At 56.2% G+C, this 15,954-nt stretch overlaps 4 protein-coding genes across 4 annotated transcripts in view; 2 read left to right on the top strand and 2 right to left on the bottom strand.

Annotated features, from left to right (window-relative positions):
• Positions 1 to 1,069: 1,069 nt before the first annotated feature.
• MONBRDRAFT_16091 (uncharacterized protein) lies at positions 1,070 to 1,537 on the top strand (the record flags this gene model as incomplete). Its single annotated transcript, XM_001744690.1, has 1 exon — positions 1,070 to 1,537. A coding segment is annotated over one exon (468 nt), but the record flags the coding sequence as incomplete, so codon positions are not given.
• Positions 1,538 to 8,924: 7,387 nt separating this feature from the next.
• MONBRDRAFT_7138 (uncharacterized protein) lies at positions 8,925 to 11,030 on the bottom strand (the record flags this gene model as incomplete). The annotated part of the gene is made up of 1 exon (XM_001744483.1): positions 8,925 to 11,030. The coding sequence occupies one exon, from the start codon at positions 11,028 to 11,030 to the stop codon at positions 8,925 to 8,927; it is 2,106 nt and encodes a 701-aa protein (XP_001744535.1).
• Positions 11,031 to 12,785: 1,755 nt separating this feature from the next.
• On the bottom strand, positions 12,786 to 14,177 carry MONBRDRAFT_16205 (uncharacterized protein; the record flags this gene model as incomplete). The annotated part of the gene is made up of 4 exons (XM_001744482.1): positions 12,786 to 13,226; positions 13,322 to 13,442; positions 13,576 to 13,706; positions 14,016 to 14,177. 4 exons carry the CDS (start codon positions 14,175 to 14,177, stop codon positions 12,786 to 12,788), a joined length of 855 nt encoding a protein of 284 aa, XP_001744534.1.
• A 1,237-nt stretch (positions 14,178 to 15,414) lies between these two features.
• Positions 15,415 to 15,954, top strand: part of MONBRDRAFT_24312 (uncharacterized protein) — a gene marked incomplete at both ends in the record, with an annotated part of 6,149 nt that continues 5,609 nt past the window's right edge. Inside the window, 2 exons of the mRNA XM_001744689.1 lie at positions 15,415 to 15,600; positions 15,809 to 15,864. Of these exons, the coding sequence (XP_001744741.1) occupies positions 15,415 to 15,600; positions 15,809 to 15,864 (242 nt within the window). The remainder of the gene's footprint in view (positions 15,601 to 15,808; positions 15,865 to 15,954) is intronic.

Raw genomic sequence — 15,954 nt, 5'->3', positions numbered from 1 at the left:
ACACACACACACACACACACACACACACACACACACACACACACACACACACACACACACACCCATACACACACAAACGTCAGATGTAGTGGGCGGGCTTTTGACACCACGCCCACACATCGACACCGAGAACAGAGAAGGAACGAGACGGAGAGGCGGTACGGCTATCAAGGGGTACTTTTGGCGGCCGTATGGGTGTGGGTGTGCGTTTGACTTGATCAGTGGCATTCCCCTGCATTTGTTGGGGGACACGGTTCTGGTACGAGGGGGCTTGGATGGTTTCCGGTCGGTTGTTGATGATCGAGGTAGCCCTGACACAAACGTTGGGGTGCTGGGTGATGGGTGGCAGCGCGGGTGGTCGCTTCCCCTTTGCTCGCTCCCACACAGGCCCCCAGGGCTGCGGTCCACCCTAATCACAGCATCAGCTGAAAGTCAGGCTGTACGAGACCGGCTGGGTGTGGCTCGGTGGGCACCCACTGCCATGTTTCGTAGGTTGGCCCTCGTCGGTTTAGCCCTGGTGCTTGCGCTGAGCCTGCCGCAGCTTGATGCTGCACCGTGTGGCTCTAGCGGTCTTGACTGTGCCGATGAGCAAACATGCTGTGATACCGGGAACGGGTTTGTCTGCTGCGATGGAGGCTGCGAAAGCAACGCTTGCTGCGCCTACCCCGCTTGGTCGGCTTGGTCCCCGACCACCTTGTGCTCGGCGTCCTGCGCCGGAGGCACCCAGCATGCCGAGCGCTTTTGTGAGGCCCCGTCCGGCAGTGTGACGCAATGTGCCAGCAACCAGCCAGACTCCGACTGCAAAAACACCGTGGTTGGCTTTTCAGAGACGGACATTATCCCCTGCAACGAGGCTTGCTGCCCTCTGCCCAGTGAATGGGAGAGCTGGTCTGCTTGGTCCGCCTGCACCGCCCCTTGTGGAGGTGGCCAACGCACCCGCTCGCGCACTTGCCAGCCCTCAGCATGCCCCTTGGGACCCGTCAATTGCGACGGTGCTGCCCTCAACGACACCCAGGTTGAGACTGAGGACTGTAACGAAGCCTGCTGCCCGGCCAACAACACGTGGTCCATGTGGAGTGCCTGGTCCCCGTGCTCCGCCTCCTGCCTAGGCGGCACGCAGAGTCGCACGCGCAGCTGCACACTGGCCGACTGCTCCACAAACATTACGCTCTGCAATGGCGCTGCGCTCGGTGACGAAGACTCGGAATCGCAGTCTTGCAATGAGGGCTGCTGCCCCGAGGATGCGACCTGGGACACATGGTCCTCCTGGTCCGATTGTTCCGTGACCTGTGGTCAGGGGACTGAAACGCGCCAACGCACCTGCGGTACCCCTGTCTGCGGTGGTGCCACTCTATGTGATGGCGCTGCTAGCGGCGAAACTGACACCGACTCGCGCACCTGTGACACAGAAGTCTGCTGCCCCGTAGATGGGGCCTGGACCGCTTGGAGTACGCCTTCTTCGTGCTCCGTCACCTGTGGCAGTGGCGTCCGCACTCGCACCCGCCAATGCAGCAACGCTACTTGCGGCGGCGCTCAGACCTGCTCTGGCGACGAGCAGACCACCACCGTCCCTTGTGACCCCGTCCCGCCAGCCTGTGGCGTGGTCGGCGAATGGACGGCCTGGACCCCCACCCAACCTTGTAGCCGAACATGTGGCTCCGGTAGCTACCCGGTTGAACGCACCTGCCAGGCCGGCACCGGGGGCACCACCGACTGCGGCACCGTTGGACAGACGGAAACAAACTACCTCGCGTGTAACACAAACATTTGCTGTCCTGTGGACGCTGCCTGGAGCACTTGGTCGAACTTTGGCAGCTGCTCAGTCTCGTGCGGTGTGGGCATTTACCAGCGAACGCGTACTTGTGAGGCTGCTTCGTGTGGCGGCGATGAGACCGGCTGTGGTGGGGATGCTCAAGTCGGCGATTCCCAAACCGACACCGCGTCATGTGACACGGGCATCTGCTGCATTGGCGATGGTGCTTATGACTATTCACCTTGGACCCTGTGGTCTGCTTGGTGTGGATCAGTCGTTCGCACTCGGGCTTTCATTGGCTGCCCTGCCGCCTGTCGTGGCTCGTGCTCGCAGCCCAACGTCACATCGGAGAGTATCGTGCAACGTGCGTACGCCCGTGCTTTGTTTATTTGTTTGTTTTTCTTCTTTTTTTTCTTGTTGAAATACCGTTGTTTCTGTCCACGTGTGTCCATGTGCATGTTGCTCCCCTTTTAGCGCCTGTTTGCCTCATTGCCATGCTCACCTCCACACCCACCCCCACTCTCCACCGGAGTAGAATGTACAACGCCGACTATAGATGAGACCCAGGCGCTGGTTCTCGTGGCCCTAGGTCTCAACTCGACGCTCTTGTCTACTGACACCACCAACAACCTCGTGAACGCCTTGACTCAACAACTGCTCGTGGCGCTGACAACCGATGCGAACGCCATCGCTCGAAATGAAGTCGTGGATGGCTACGGCAACATGACACATGCGACTCTGCAAGTGCGACTGACAGCAGACAGCAGCGCCTTTCCCGTTGCCATGACCTCGTCCCAGGCGTGCGATATGGTGTGTGGTACTGAGGCTCTCAACAACCAGGCGTCGGCCCGGGAAGCAATCGAAAATGCCGACAGCACTCTAGCGTCCGCAACGAGCCTGACATTCTCCGGCCGCGAGCCCGCTGACTGTGATTGCGACAACTTTGCTTTTGCCCGGTCACGTGGTACGTTTTTGTCCTCCTGTGTATAGCCGCTCATCGACTGGGCACGCGAGCTCCCTATTCATTCATTTACCTCACCCAACCCGTCATACACGTGTCCCCGTGCATGCAGGCGCCAGTGGAGGGAGCATGTCACGCAGTACCGTGAATATCGTCGTGGGCGTGGTCGTGGGCGTGGCTCTTCTGCTTCTCGTATTGATTCTGCTCTTTTGGCTGCGGCGCCGTCGACAACAGGTGCATGCTTGCTCTCCTCCTTACAAGCCTTTGGGTCTTGTTTCGCGGGCGGCCACAAACTGCTTCGGACGAGTGACAGCTCACTGCCCCCCTTTTCTTTTGTCGCAGCGGCCTTCACGTGATAGAAAAGGCCCCTTTGGCCATGCCATGGGCCGGCCATGTACGTCGTTGTGCACCGCACCATGCTCAAAAGTCCCCGTCACACGACTCATGGGACCTTGCTTTTACTGTGCTCGCTCCTGCTTTTTAGCGGTTTCACCGCTGACCGATGACACGGCATCCCTGGCCTTGGAAGCATCTCGCGATGAGGATCACCTCAATATGACCATTTCCAATCCACTCTTCCGCAGCAACACTGTCGGGGCTGCAGACAAGCCTGGCAAAAGCAGTCGAGATTTTGAGGATTACATTTACCAAGATCAGCTGCTGCCTTCCCCCCCTGCCCACGGTCGCAGCTCGGAGAACGAATCCCTCTATGGTGGCATGACCCCCGAAGTCGCGTATGCAGCTGGTCGCTCAGGCTATCGTCGTGAATCGCGTGGCCTGCAGTTGGAGGAAAACAAGGAGGAGCCCTCCTTGCTCGTGCTGGAAAATGAGCAACACCACATGCTCGTACTAATGCGTGAGGCTGCTGGCTCGTACATGCCCGTCCCCTTGGTGCGCCGAGGCAACACCCAGCAGCAGGAAGGCATCATTGCCTATCGTCCATCTGGAGGTTATGTGTTCTTGCGGACAGATCCCACGGGCCAGTTTAAGGCGGTGCGCTCCTCAAAGGACGCTGACGATGTCATGGTCGTGCACACGCTGATGGAAACGGCGGTTTTACTGGTTCGCAAGCAGGGCCAAGGCTTTTCAAATCTCACTGACTTTAAGCGCATCGATGCTGGCGCCGTGCTGCCGGTACCAAATGTACCCGGGGACACGACGAAGGAGATGCGCGTCATTGTGCTGTACGATGGCCTCGAGGGTGATACGGGTCCTACAGCAGCCATGCTACAACGGGTGGCTGGTGCCAATTTTACGCCCGTGACCGTAGAGTCGTTTGCGGGCCCCGATTTGCTCGGCTACCGCCTCCAGTCGGGAGCTGTGCACACTCTTCAACGTCTCAATGATGGCTCATATGTCAAGGTGGCCAATGCGCCGCCCGCCTCAGGTGTACCCGTGGCCGAGGGCCTTTCTCTCCCGCCCTCACATTTCAAGGAGCTTCTGACCAAACACCTGCAGGAAGAGAATGGAGCTGAGCGTCTCGTTACTCTATTGCGCCAGCGCGATGAGGATCAATCCTACATTGTCATCGAGCGCAGCAACGGTGGCCTTTACTCGCGCGCCGTCATGGACCAGCTGCCGAGCACGGCCTTGGGCATTCAAAAGTTGGATGGGGGTTACATTAGCCTGCGCCATGCCGAAGACGGTTACACTACCATTCAACCCCTGTCGCCCACCTCCATGGGTGCTACCAGCCTCGCCGAGGAGACCGAAGAGGACGAAGAGGTCTATCAGGAGCTCTTCACGACTGAGGGCCCGGCTCGGGAGGCTGCATCACATTCAAGTATTAACATGCCCAAGGAGCAAGCGTTGAGTTTGGTGCGCGGCGAGAACGGCCACTACTTGGTGCTAGCGCGCGATGACGAGGGTACATACTTTCGACCAGACACGGGCGATGAATACATGACCAAGGACGAGTTGATTGCACGCTCGCAGCGCGAGTCACGCTCCTCCACCCCCAACCCACAGCACAATCGAGCCCGTAGCCAATTTAGCCGGCCTCAGTCCGCTGGTGATGTCGGGTCCGAGGGCGCTTTGCCGTTGACACCCGCGGTCGCACACCCGCGCCATCCATCCCGTCCCATCATCAACCTGGATGATCTGCCTGGTATGCCGGGCCCCAAGAAGAACGAGGCCTCTGACTTTGAGCGTTACCGACTGCAGACAGACAGCCGAGCGCAACGCCCTGCCCGTTCTAGTGCTGATACAGCCTCAAACTTGTCTTCGGGCTCAGTCGCCTACCATCAGGGAGATGCCAATCCTGCCAGTGTCACTCACGGCGCTCGCAGCTCGGCCGCGCCCGGTCCAGCGGCGGGCTCTCGCGCTGTACCGCGGCCTTCCCGTGGCACGGCCCCGGGACACGCTATGCCTTCTGCGCTGCCCGCTGTGCGGGAGGAAGACGCTGCTGGACATTACTCAAGGGCTAATTTGATGACTTCACCATCCTCGACCCGGCCCTCGACGGCGCAAGCGGCTACACCTGTTGGCTCAGGCATCTCCCCAGGGCGTGCCTCGCGATACAGCATGGGTGGACCGCTTTCCGGTGTTCCCGAAGCGGCCGGTATAACAGCAGCGCAAGCACGTGGCATGCTTGAGGGCAATGGAACGCTGGCGGGCTCTTTTGTGCTCCAGCGCGTCAACACTTACAACGTGTGGCTGCATATCTGTAACAGTCGTGGTGGCATTGAGATCAAACAGGTGATTGTTGACCCCGAGTATTCGCATTGCACTGTGGAACCGGATGGCAGCTTCGTTTGTCAAGATTTGGGCATGCTTGTGCGTTTCCTCAGTGCATCGCCGCACGTGTTGCCTCATCCCTTGGGTCTGAACATGACGCCTGTTTGATTGGAAGCGTGGCCCGGTTTGCAGTCGCCGGCATGATTCCATGTTTACATGCTGAGTTGTCATGTCGTTTTGTTTTTGACCAGACCCTTGCTTGTTGTTTTGAGTTTGTTTGAGGGTTTTGCCCTGACCCCGCAAAGAGAAAGCGTAAGCGTAATTACATTTCATTTATCAAATTTTGCTGCGCCTGACTTTGAGGTCCCTGAAAGTCAGACTTGATAACGAGAGAGTCTTTGGTACGCACTATGAAAAAGCGGAAAGGTTGGGACGCTCCTGTGTCGTGCGATGCTGAGCTGAGAAAAACTCGAACACAGCCATGATGAAGTACAATCTCAAGCTGTTGGTGGTACAGATCGTGGCAAAATCAGGTCAACTATACAACAGTTGCTACGCCTGATGAAGACATCCGTGTTCAGCTAGACGTTGCAAGAGAAAGGCGGCCATCTTCTCGCCCCCCTGAACGCTGGGTTCAACTCTATCTACGTAGTCGTCTATTCGCGAGGGCAGCACCATGTAGAGTCATGACCGTCCAGTGTCAATGTGCAGCAGGATTAGAAGAAGACACTTACCAGGGCATGTGGAATCTAGCACATCAAACAGGGGGACGGGAATGACGGGTACTCCCTGCACACGAATCTCCGAGGTAGCGCGAATAAATATCTGTTGTATTAAATTCTGCAGGCAGACAGACCACCTTGTGAGCCTTTCATGCGCGTCTCATGCCAGTACGCCTCGTGCCTTTCGACTGGACACTCTGATCTCGACCAAGGCTGGAATTGAGATGCACCTGAAGACGCTGGGGGTTGTTCGAGTAGCGTGCCAGATTGAGAATCGGATCGGCCCATCCGCTTTGGTTTTCACCTGATTCATGTGATTCATGTGTTGGCAGTGCTCTGTGTTAGCTAGTCGTTGGGAGCCAGCGTGCCGGTGCTCACCCGCCCGGCAACAACAAGCGCGGTCAGCAAGACAATGCGCCTGGCACGCCACGTACAAGGAAAGTAAATGGTGCAAACGACGATGGCTCGCGGGCGCTTGCCTCCAATCAATTGCTGCAAATACGTGGTCACATCGTCCTTGAAAAGCTTCACAAAGTAGTTCAATCCCCAAGCTTTTCCTGACGTAATGGAGCTATCCCATGCGACAAAGTTGAGCCAGGCTAACAAGTCGTGCAAGAGCAGTGGCGGCCCGATGGTCACAGCATGCGGGCGTGAGTGCGTGGACACGTGAGTGCGTGGACAGGTGGGGAATTCAGTCCCAAGCCAGGCCGTGCGGTTTGTTTTTCCCAAAACAGCACGGCACATGAACACCGACCCAGATTGATGATCGTTGCGATGCTAGGGCGCAGCGCAATGTCATTTCCACCGATGCTGGCAACCAAGATGTCTCCATCTTGGATATGATCAGCCAAAAACTGATCTTGGGCTACTCACGACATGCCTTGATCATTGAGCGAGGCGGGTTTGATGCATCAATGCCTGCACAAGATCACGACAAAGACGTACGCAGCAGCTGATTTCGGCGCTCTGCAAGGGTAGTGGCCTCGATGGCCGTGTTGATGCAGCCGACGGGCAGACCCTGCTGATGCAGCTGGGTGTTCACATGACCAGCGACGTCCTAGATCCCAACAAAAGCATCAAGAGGGCACGGGTAAGTGCTTGCCCATGGCCGTTCTCGCATCGCCATGAGCCGACCATACCAGAAGCATCTTCGAAAACAGCTTCTCATAGCCGCGAACGGCTGGCGCGATGGCAGAGGCTGGCAACCATGCTTTGTTGTCCAAGCTTGAGTCGCCTGCCAGATATATCACCCTGATGCCAGCGTGACACAGGGGGCGAGAGGGTAAGCGCACCAGAAGGACCGGTGATACAGCCTTTTACAGGCACGACCTGGGCATGCTTCCCCCCACAAATAATGACAGAACGGTGTACGCACTGCTTGTTGGCCGGTCGCACTGCCGCTTCAACGCTCTGCACTCCGGCAAATAAAAATGACCCGTACAACCGAGTGCGCTTGGTGAGAGAACGTTGAGCATGCCTTCGCGTGAGACGAAGGAGGCATGCAGCAAGGCGCTTGTGCAGTACAGGTGGCTGACTTGAAGAAGCGAGACCGGGTGGCCATGATATTCGTCATAGTATCGAGCTGCGCCACCCGCATGTGGTCATGAGCGAGATGACAACTGTGCTCGTCGAACAATGACGCGCATGCATCACGAACCACGGGGGAAGCGCTTCCTTCTTGAAGTTGCGATCAAGCTTGGATCAGCCATCGCCCACTGTGCCAAACTGAGACTCGAGATGACTGTTGAGCCAAGCATGCAATGAACGAAAATGAGCCCAGCCCACCCTCACAACGGAGATGCTATGACCGGCCGTGGCCGCCAGTGGACCGCGTCAGTCGCATTGGCAGGACGACTTGTACTGACCGATGGAAAAGGCCACCGCTTGCTTGCCTGCTCTCAGAAAAAAAAAAGTGCAAAGCCAACTTTGGTCTGTGTGCTGATATTCCCGAAATAGACCCGATTCGTTCATCGTGATAAGTGACAATATTTTATATATGTTATTTTCACACGAAATGACAGCTTCAATAGAAGTACGTCAGCGTGGCCGAGTGGTTAAGGCGTCTGACTCAAGTTCAGATACGTTCGCGTGCGCGGGTTCGAGTCCCGTCGCTGACAACTTTTTGTAATTTTCTCTCATCACTGAAGAATGAAAAGAGTTTCTTTTGCTGATGATGTGAGCAACGACTTCGTTTGGTTGACTTTTGAGCAAATTTTTCTCGCGCAACGCGAGTAGAATGTCAGCGTGGCCGAGTGGTTAAGGCGTCTGACTCAAGTTCAGATACGTTCGCGTGCGCGGGTTCGAGTCCCGTCGCTGACAACTTTTTGTTCTTCTGGTTTGTAGCCTGAGATGGTCGGTCAATTTCCGCGTATTTTTCATCGGATTTTTTCTTTTTTTTTTTTACTTCGTGATACTGGCCCGACTCGATCGCACTCGTCTTGTTAGGGGTCGGTGTCGTTTGATTTTCATACCGTCGCTGATTCTGGTTTTGGGGAAGCTGTACAGATTGCCTAATCCCCACATACCGCGTCATATCCGTGCAATTGGCTACTACTACTCGCCGCGGAGGCTGACTAGTAGCAAAAACCCACTACTCTGACTCTCACCCGATGTCTAATGTCTGATGCGGGAGTGCGCTGGATCAAGGGCGGCTGTCAATGTGATTTATCGTTGTTGATACCACCTCAGAGCTGGGGCACACTGTCAGGGTCCAGCACTTTTGGAGTGCTCCAATGCGTGGAAACACGGATTTGACGCTAACACACACAAGCCCGTCTATAGATGTTTCGATTATATTCAAGATAGGGTCGAGTTAACAAGAGGGCCACGAGCACCCAGCAAGTTCCCAGGGCACAGGTTGGAACCCGAGTGCCAGCGCAGGTGAGTTCGGAAGCAAGGAAAAGTTGCGGGCGGCTGGGTCAGCAAATAAAGGATCAGCTTCACGAGAACGGCGGTCGTAACCCTGAGCTTGCCAGGTGGCCAACGTCACCCCTCCTGGAAACACTCGAAGCGCTGAAGCGTTACGGCCACTGGCCTCGGACACGAAATAGAGGTTGGAGTCGTAAGCACTGCTGTTGTACGCCACGGCCCAGTCCGCAGCAGCATAAAACAGGAGACCTGAGGAGCTCGCATTGCCAGCCTCGGACACTAGCACGTTGGTGGTAAGCGTAAAGTTGGCCCAGATGTCACGTCGGGGGTCCGGGAGCGCACCCCGCAAAGCAGCCGCGCCAGGGTTAGCCCACCGCCCTGTTTGCACCAGTATATTGTTGGACAGCAACACCGCCGTAGCTTCGTGCTCGTGCACACAGCTGGACGCCGTATCGTACACCAGATTGTTGCAAATGACCACGTTGCGAGAAGACTGGTCCGTATAAATGCCCCAACCACCGTAGCCACCTAGGGCCGGATCAAAGTTGACCACGTCGTGACACACGTTGCCATCCACCCGAAGTCCAGCTTGGTCGCCACCCCAGGTGTAAACACACCCCATGTCGCTGAGAACACCCTGCCCCAGGCTGTGCAGATGATTTCGGTACAGGACCGTGTCAGCCAGGTCGGCGGGCGCCTCGCTAAACCCATATCCCGTACTAATGCCAGAATAGGAAAAGTTTCGGATTGTGTTGTAAGCCACCCGGCACGCACGGCAGGCCACCAGCAACATGCCCGGGGCCATGACATAAACCTGTCCCCCCGTCTCTAGCAAGGAATCCTCGAGAATCACTCCTTGCGTGGCCCGCGTTGCTGGATGAGCCGAATAGTGACCCAAGCGCACACCACTTGCCGCCGTGTCAAAGGTATGAAGACCCTGGACGAGAACGTTGCTCACGCTCGCGTTGAGCCAGAGTCCATGAGTTCCCACGTGGGCGATGGCCACATTGGTGATGTTCCAGTCGCTGCCGTTGTTGACTACGACGGCTGCGCTCTTGAGATTAGTGGCGCTCTGCGCGTCGCAGTCACCTTCAAAATAACCCAGCATATCCACTTGTCCATGCATCAAGCTGAGATTTGCTATTCGCACACCGCTTGCACCGGCCCCACGCAACAAGGTGATGTTCTGACCGATCACGGCTTGAAACTTGGAGCGCTGCGACGCTTCCAAAGGCAGAGGGTGATACAAGATCATACGCGCCTCACGATCGACGTAGAAACGACCGGGGACGCGAGCCAGGTATTCGCGCGCATCCTCAACATAGAAACGTTTTCCACTCGCATGCTCACAGCGAGGAATATCCACGTGCGGAGCCTGAAGCAAAGTCAATGTGAGGTTGGTGGGATCAAAGGCACGAACTCGATGCGTCGTCAGAGTCCAACAGTGATAGATCGAGACTAGCACGTCACCGGGATTGTGATAGGAAGCATTGAACTGGCCCGGAAAGAGCACGATGGAGTGCTCGGGGTCGTTCATGTTCGTGTGGTTATACACCATCTCAGCCGACCGCGCGGTGAAGCGACGAGAAAAGGCAAGCCCAGGTGTTGCGGCTCTCGTCTGGTTGTATACAAAGAGCTGACGTACGTATGAAACATTATCTGGGAGGCGGGCCTGCCAGTAACCGGGCCACTCTGGTGCATCGACCCATTCGTCTAGCAGCACGCCACCCGAGACAACAGTAGCCTCCCGGCCTGCCCCCACCAGGCTCACGTTGGCATCATCAAGTCCCAGTACCAGACTGCTGCTGTTAAGAAAGTGGAGTCCAGGGCCAAACTCAATAACCGTGTGGCGCAGAGGCTTGCGTCCTAGAGCTGCGCGCATGTCGGACCAGGTTGCAAACACACACGGAAGCGACCTGACCGCCTCGCAGTGCGCACCACAGATGCGAACACGCTCCACCCCACACCCTCGCTGTACACTTTCCGCTCTGGCCCCTCTGCCTACCACCAACAGCAGCGAGGCCAGTAACACCCACAAGGGCATGGTCATTGTCGCAGAGACGTGCTCGCTCCTTCGCGAGGAACAAGGTCCGATCCCTCATCGATCACGCAACTTTTGCACATCGCAAAACATCAACAAAACATCAACACAAAAAGCGTTGCAATTGGATGATGACAACAAATGTTTCGTGTTCTTTTTGCTCGAATTGGGGGTCAGAAGCACTGAGCAAAGTGGACAGAGCAGACACTGGATTGAATTATTTATTCGCATGTCAGTCCATGTATAGCAGGACAGGTCAAAAAGGAGAAGGGGCCACGAAGAGGGGCGCCAACACGGGCGTGCTGTGCCACGCGGACAGGTACAAACAAGAAGATAAAAAAACAAAAAGAAAAACACAGAATTAAAAAAACAAAAAACAAACACGTCATGCGCCTGGATGCGAGTCAAGGGACGAGGACGGATGGAAGGCAAACAAAATATACCCATTTTTGGCACGGGCCCTGCAGTTCATTTCACAACAGTCAGACGGATATGGCGCAGACGCACCAATCGCGCGTAGACCGCACATCGGGGTCACGCAATCGTCTCGTTCCCCAAGCTCGGAGTCAAGGAACGAAGAAGGGGCGTTTAAGTCTCGAGGCCGAAAACGGCAGCACATTGAGCAAAATTCAAAGGGCTGGCGCTGAGTCACCCCGCATGCTCGGCATGCCAGCCATAATGCCCGCGAGCAACGAGGCCTCTGTTGATTGGGCATCCTCGTTCTCGGATGTTTGTGACGACTAGCACACAAGAAGTCGGACCAGCATAAGATGTCGGAGCAGCGGCCAAGAAAAGAACACAAATGTTGAATCAAGAAGCCACGTGTCTTTGAAATGCAACACACTCACCTTTGCAAGACGATGAGCTGCCGTCACGTGTCGGAAGGCGGGCGTTGGTGCCATGGCCATACTCATGATCACCTGTTCGGCTTCGCTCAATCCTTGCAAATCGAGTGCGCCAACCACCTGGAGTACGACGTGACGACGCTCGTCCTCGACTTGCTTCTCAACCTCGGCCAGTCTGCCCAGCTCCACAGTGTTCAGCTGTCGTTTAGCCTGGTCAAACTCAAGCTGTAATGACGAAACCTTGTGCTGCTGCGACTCCAGCTTGGTTCGCAGCGTGCGCAACCATTCAGATTTTGAGGCAATTGCACGTTTGAGCTCGGCAATTTGCTGCTCCAGCTCGGTAGTCCGAGCCTATCCGGGACGAGCACCAAGGAAGGTAGAGATTGTGAGTTGACCGGAGCAAACACCCGAACACTCCCCGCGATAGCCATGCCTGCCGGTACGTCACGATATTAGCCAAACCCGCTAACAGGGTCACCCACTGGCACATACCGAGGAGAGCCGCCGCAACACAGGCGCGCTCTTGCGCACCGGTGAGCTGGGTGGGGGCATGCTTTGACTAGGTGCACGGGAGGTGTCCTGCGAGCTTGTGGATGGTGCGCCGTTGAGCACGGATGCAGAAGTGGGCGGAGAAGGTGTAATGCTCGAGGCCACCTCGTTGCTTTGGACGCTGGCAGACATGGAGGAGGGTGCCGCTGCTTCGGGCGCTGGCTCCGGTGAGGTGGGCTTGCTGGCGGCAAAGCTTTCCCGCTCCTCTTGCCACTTTTGTTTGACCTTCGGATCGTCCAGCTTGCGATCGTCGGTTTGTCGGATCTATTGGATTCAGAAGCAAAGATGAAATGGGGCGCTGGCTCACGCAGCGAGCAGTACGGCACTGGGTGGTGATGTATTGCGACCGGATTGAAGCTGGGCAATGCATTCATACCACGTTGTTGTCCAGATCATCATCGCCCTCGTGAATTTGACGCAGGCCGCGCAGCTTATCGGCCAGGGCGTTGCCCTTGTTTTTGTTGCGACCCTTCTTCTTACCGCTGCCTTCGTTGTCCGAGTCATCTGAGCTCGAATCTTCGCCATCGCGACGACGAAAGCTGAGGCGATGCTTTTTCTTTTTCTTCTTGTTGACTTTTTTTGTGGCTTGCATGGAGATGTGCTCGATGGCACCAGAGCGAGCACTGGTGTCTGTCAGAGCTGCAGGCGCGCCCTCGGGCTGCGTGTGGATATCTTCAATCTCGCTCAAGGCCACACCGGCCGTTCGAGCAAAAAGCCGAATGGCCTGCTGCACAAGCAGATAGTGCTCCGGAGTTTGGACCAGAGCCATGCGATCCTGGCGCAACTCGCGTACAATACCAAGCGTGTCCGCCTACGCGCATGGCGCGAGATGGAAGATGGAAAGACGGACACGAGAGATGAGAAGGGTGGCGACGATCAGGAGGGGGACGGAATAGCGACGCGTACCTTGCCCGTTGACTCTAGGAGCTCGGTTGCAAAGTCGGTCGCAATGATAACGCCGGCACGGCCGACACCGGCGCTGTCGTGGACCAATATGGGGCCGCCCTTGGCCAGCTGCTTTTCGCTCCTGTGAAAAGCCAAGGTAAGCAGTGAGTTGGAGCGACGATAGGGCTGCCGCTGTGGCCTGCCAATGCGGGTGAGTGCTGACTGCCAAGCCCCCGATGTCAGGCAGGCAAAAAGCAGAAGGCGATCCATCTTACAGGTGCATGTCACGGAGACAGTAGAGTAGGCTGTCGGGATTTCTGGGATTCCAATCGTACATCCAAAAGTGCATCAGCTGTCGCTTCTCGCCATCCTCTGCCTCGATTTGGAGCAGGGTGCGCAGGTAGCCCTGTGGGATGATGCCAGGCATGGAAGAGGGTTACTCCGCAAATTGAGGCGGCAGACGCAATCCACCAAGCCAGACAGCGCTTCTGGACATGTCAACGGTTGCGAAGCAAAGGATGCGGGCGGTTGTAGGCGGCGCCTGACCTTGTCTTTGACATCGCTGGTGGCCATGGTTCGGACAAACATATTCATGCACTTGATCTTTTGACCCTATATCCTCGCCATGTCCGAGATGCATGCACATGTGAGAGTGGATCCAAGAGGGGCGTACTCAGGGCTCATTGTATTCGGATCTCGTAGCGATCAGGAAGACAATGGACAATTCTGGCCGTCCACTCACAGGAGACGGAGCCCAGTAGCGGGAGCAGAGGTCTGTGCCATTTTCGTTGAGGGGCGTGGCCATGACTATTGCGGTCACCTGTTCTTGCCAAATCATGCGCCACCAGCTTCGCAGGGTTGCGGGCAAAGGGGCCATGGCCTGGAATCACAATGGCGCGACAACATGGTTTTACACCAGGACGAGTGAGGGTGGGTGACCACAACAATGCTAAACGCACGCGACGCTCTTGTGTCGGGGGTCACGGTCTAAAGGGGTGCGGGGTGCTTACGGCAATGTATTTGCGTTTGTTGTTGTGAGCACCCCGCACAAAGTTGGCGTTGATGTAAGCTGTGGTGGGATCGCTGTCCAACTCGGCCAGCGGAACACGGGTGGCCGGGCTAAAGCAAGAGGATAACCGGATGAGGCGGCGGCTGGAAGCGACAGACGGGCTAGAGCAGGTGAGAATCGTGCACACATACGTGGGCAAGACATCTGCATAGCGGTTGTACTTGTGGTTGCGGACGCCAGCAGGGATGCTGGTGAGGTCAACAGCCTCGAGAGGAATCTCTTGAAACAACGTCGGGTTGTCGGGGGTCATGATCCATTTCTCATTTTCGAGAATCTTGTCTGTGTGAATGGCCGAGACAGGCGGCAGATAGACGCTGGTTTTGCGCTCCATGCTCGACGGTGCCCCTTGAATGCTTGACTGTCAGCTGGAAAGGAACAAGGTAGAGCGCGTCGAGGCAAGCTGTGCCTAGGCTGCCTTGGGCGAGCCCAAAAAGCAGCCAGGAGAACGATGCCCAGGCAGCGCCAGCAGCCGGCCGGACTCGGCAGCAAGCCAGCGTCGCAACAGTGCAGGCACCACCCCACACTCTGACCCTTTGAGCCAATCCTCGCCAGCCCACCACCACCCGTCTGCTGACCAACTGGCAACCCACTTTTACTAACCCCTCTCTGCCGACCAAGCCGAGCTACGACCCGCCAAAGACCAGCGACGAGGCAGCCCAAAGTCAAAAGCAGCAGAAGCACAGAGAGAGAGAGAGAGAGAGAGAGAGAGAGAGAGAGAGAGAGAGAGAGAGAGAGAGAGAGAGAGAGAGAGAGAGAGAGAGAGAGACAAGTTTGCTCTTTAGCACTCAAATTTAAAAAATAAAAATAAAGAGAAAGACAAGAGAGAGTGTGTGTCTCTCGACCTCGCTCGACCTCGCTGCCTCACCCGTGGCTTTCCGTCGCTGTCTGGCTCTCGGCCATTCAGCCAATGTGCTTTTCTAGCTCTCTATCGTGCCTCTTGTGTCATGCAGCCAATGCTCGGCAAGAGAGAAGACTGGGGACACACACACATAGAGAGGAGAGAGGGGGCGGGGCGGGATTAACGTTTTGGCTTGTCCTTGGGTGGATGGGTGGATGGGTGGATGGGCAGATGGGCTTTTGTCTCTTTTTCATTCACATCCCGATCTCTCTCTCTCTCACTCTCTCTCTGTCGCTCTCTCAATCTCTACTCTCAGTCTACTCTCAGTCTACACTCTCTCTTCTACTCTCTCTCTCTCTGTCTCTCTTTTTCTCCCTGTCTCTGCTTCTGTGGGTGTGACATTCTGTCTTTGAAAACTCCAGGAGACTCGATACAACAGGAGGCGAACGCAGTGAATGCGGTTGTTTCTATTTTTGGATTTTGATCAAAGTTGATGAAAATGCCTGACACCCGGTTCGCACAAAACGCAAAGACCGGCAGCGGTCTGTGGCAGACGGACATGAGCGCCCTGCCTTTGCCTGCCCGCTGCTGCCCTTCACAGGCGCAAATGCAATCAGAAAGCCCTGGGGATCCGCGCGATTCCAAGTTCAAGCACATGTGCGCTGGCTTGCATTGATTACCAATGCGAGCCGACGCTTGCATGCCCTCTTCATTCTTGGTTAGGCGGACGAAACCGATTCCCGCCAT

This window comes from Monosiga brevicollis, genomic scaffold (assembly GCF_000002865.3).
Source record: "Monosiga brevicollis MX1 MONBRscaffold_6 genomic scaffold, whole genome shotgun sequence".
In the NCBI taxonomy this organism is placed as follows: Eukaryota; class Choanoflagellata; order Craspedida; family Salpingoecidae; genus Monosiga; species Monosiga brevicollis.
Note: the sequence above shows the minus strand (reverse complement) of the source record. Positions and strands in the feature narration are given on the sequence as shown.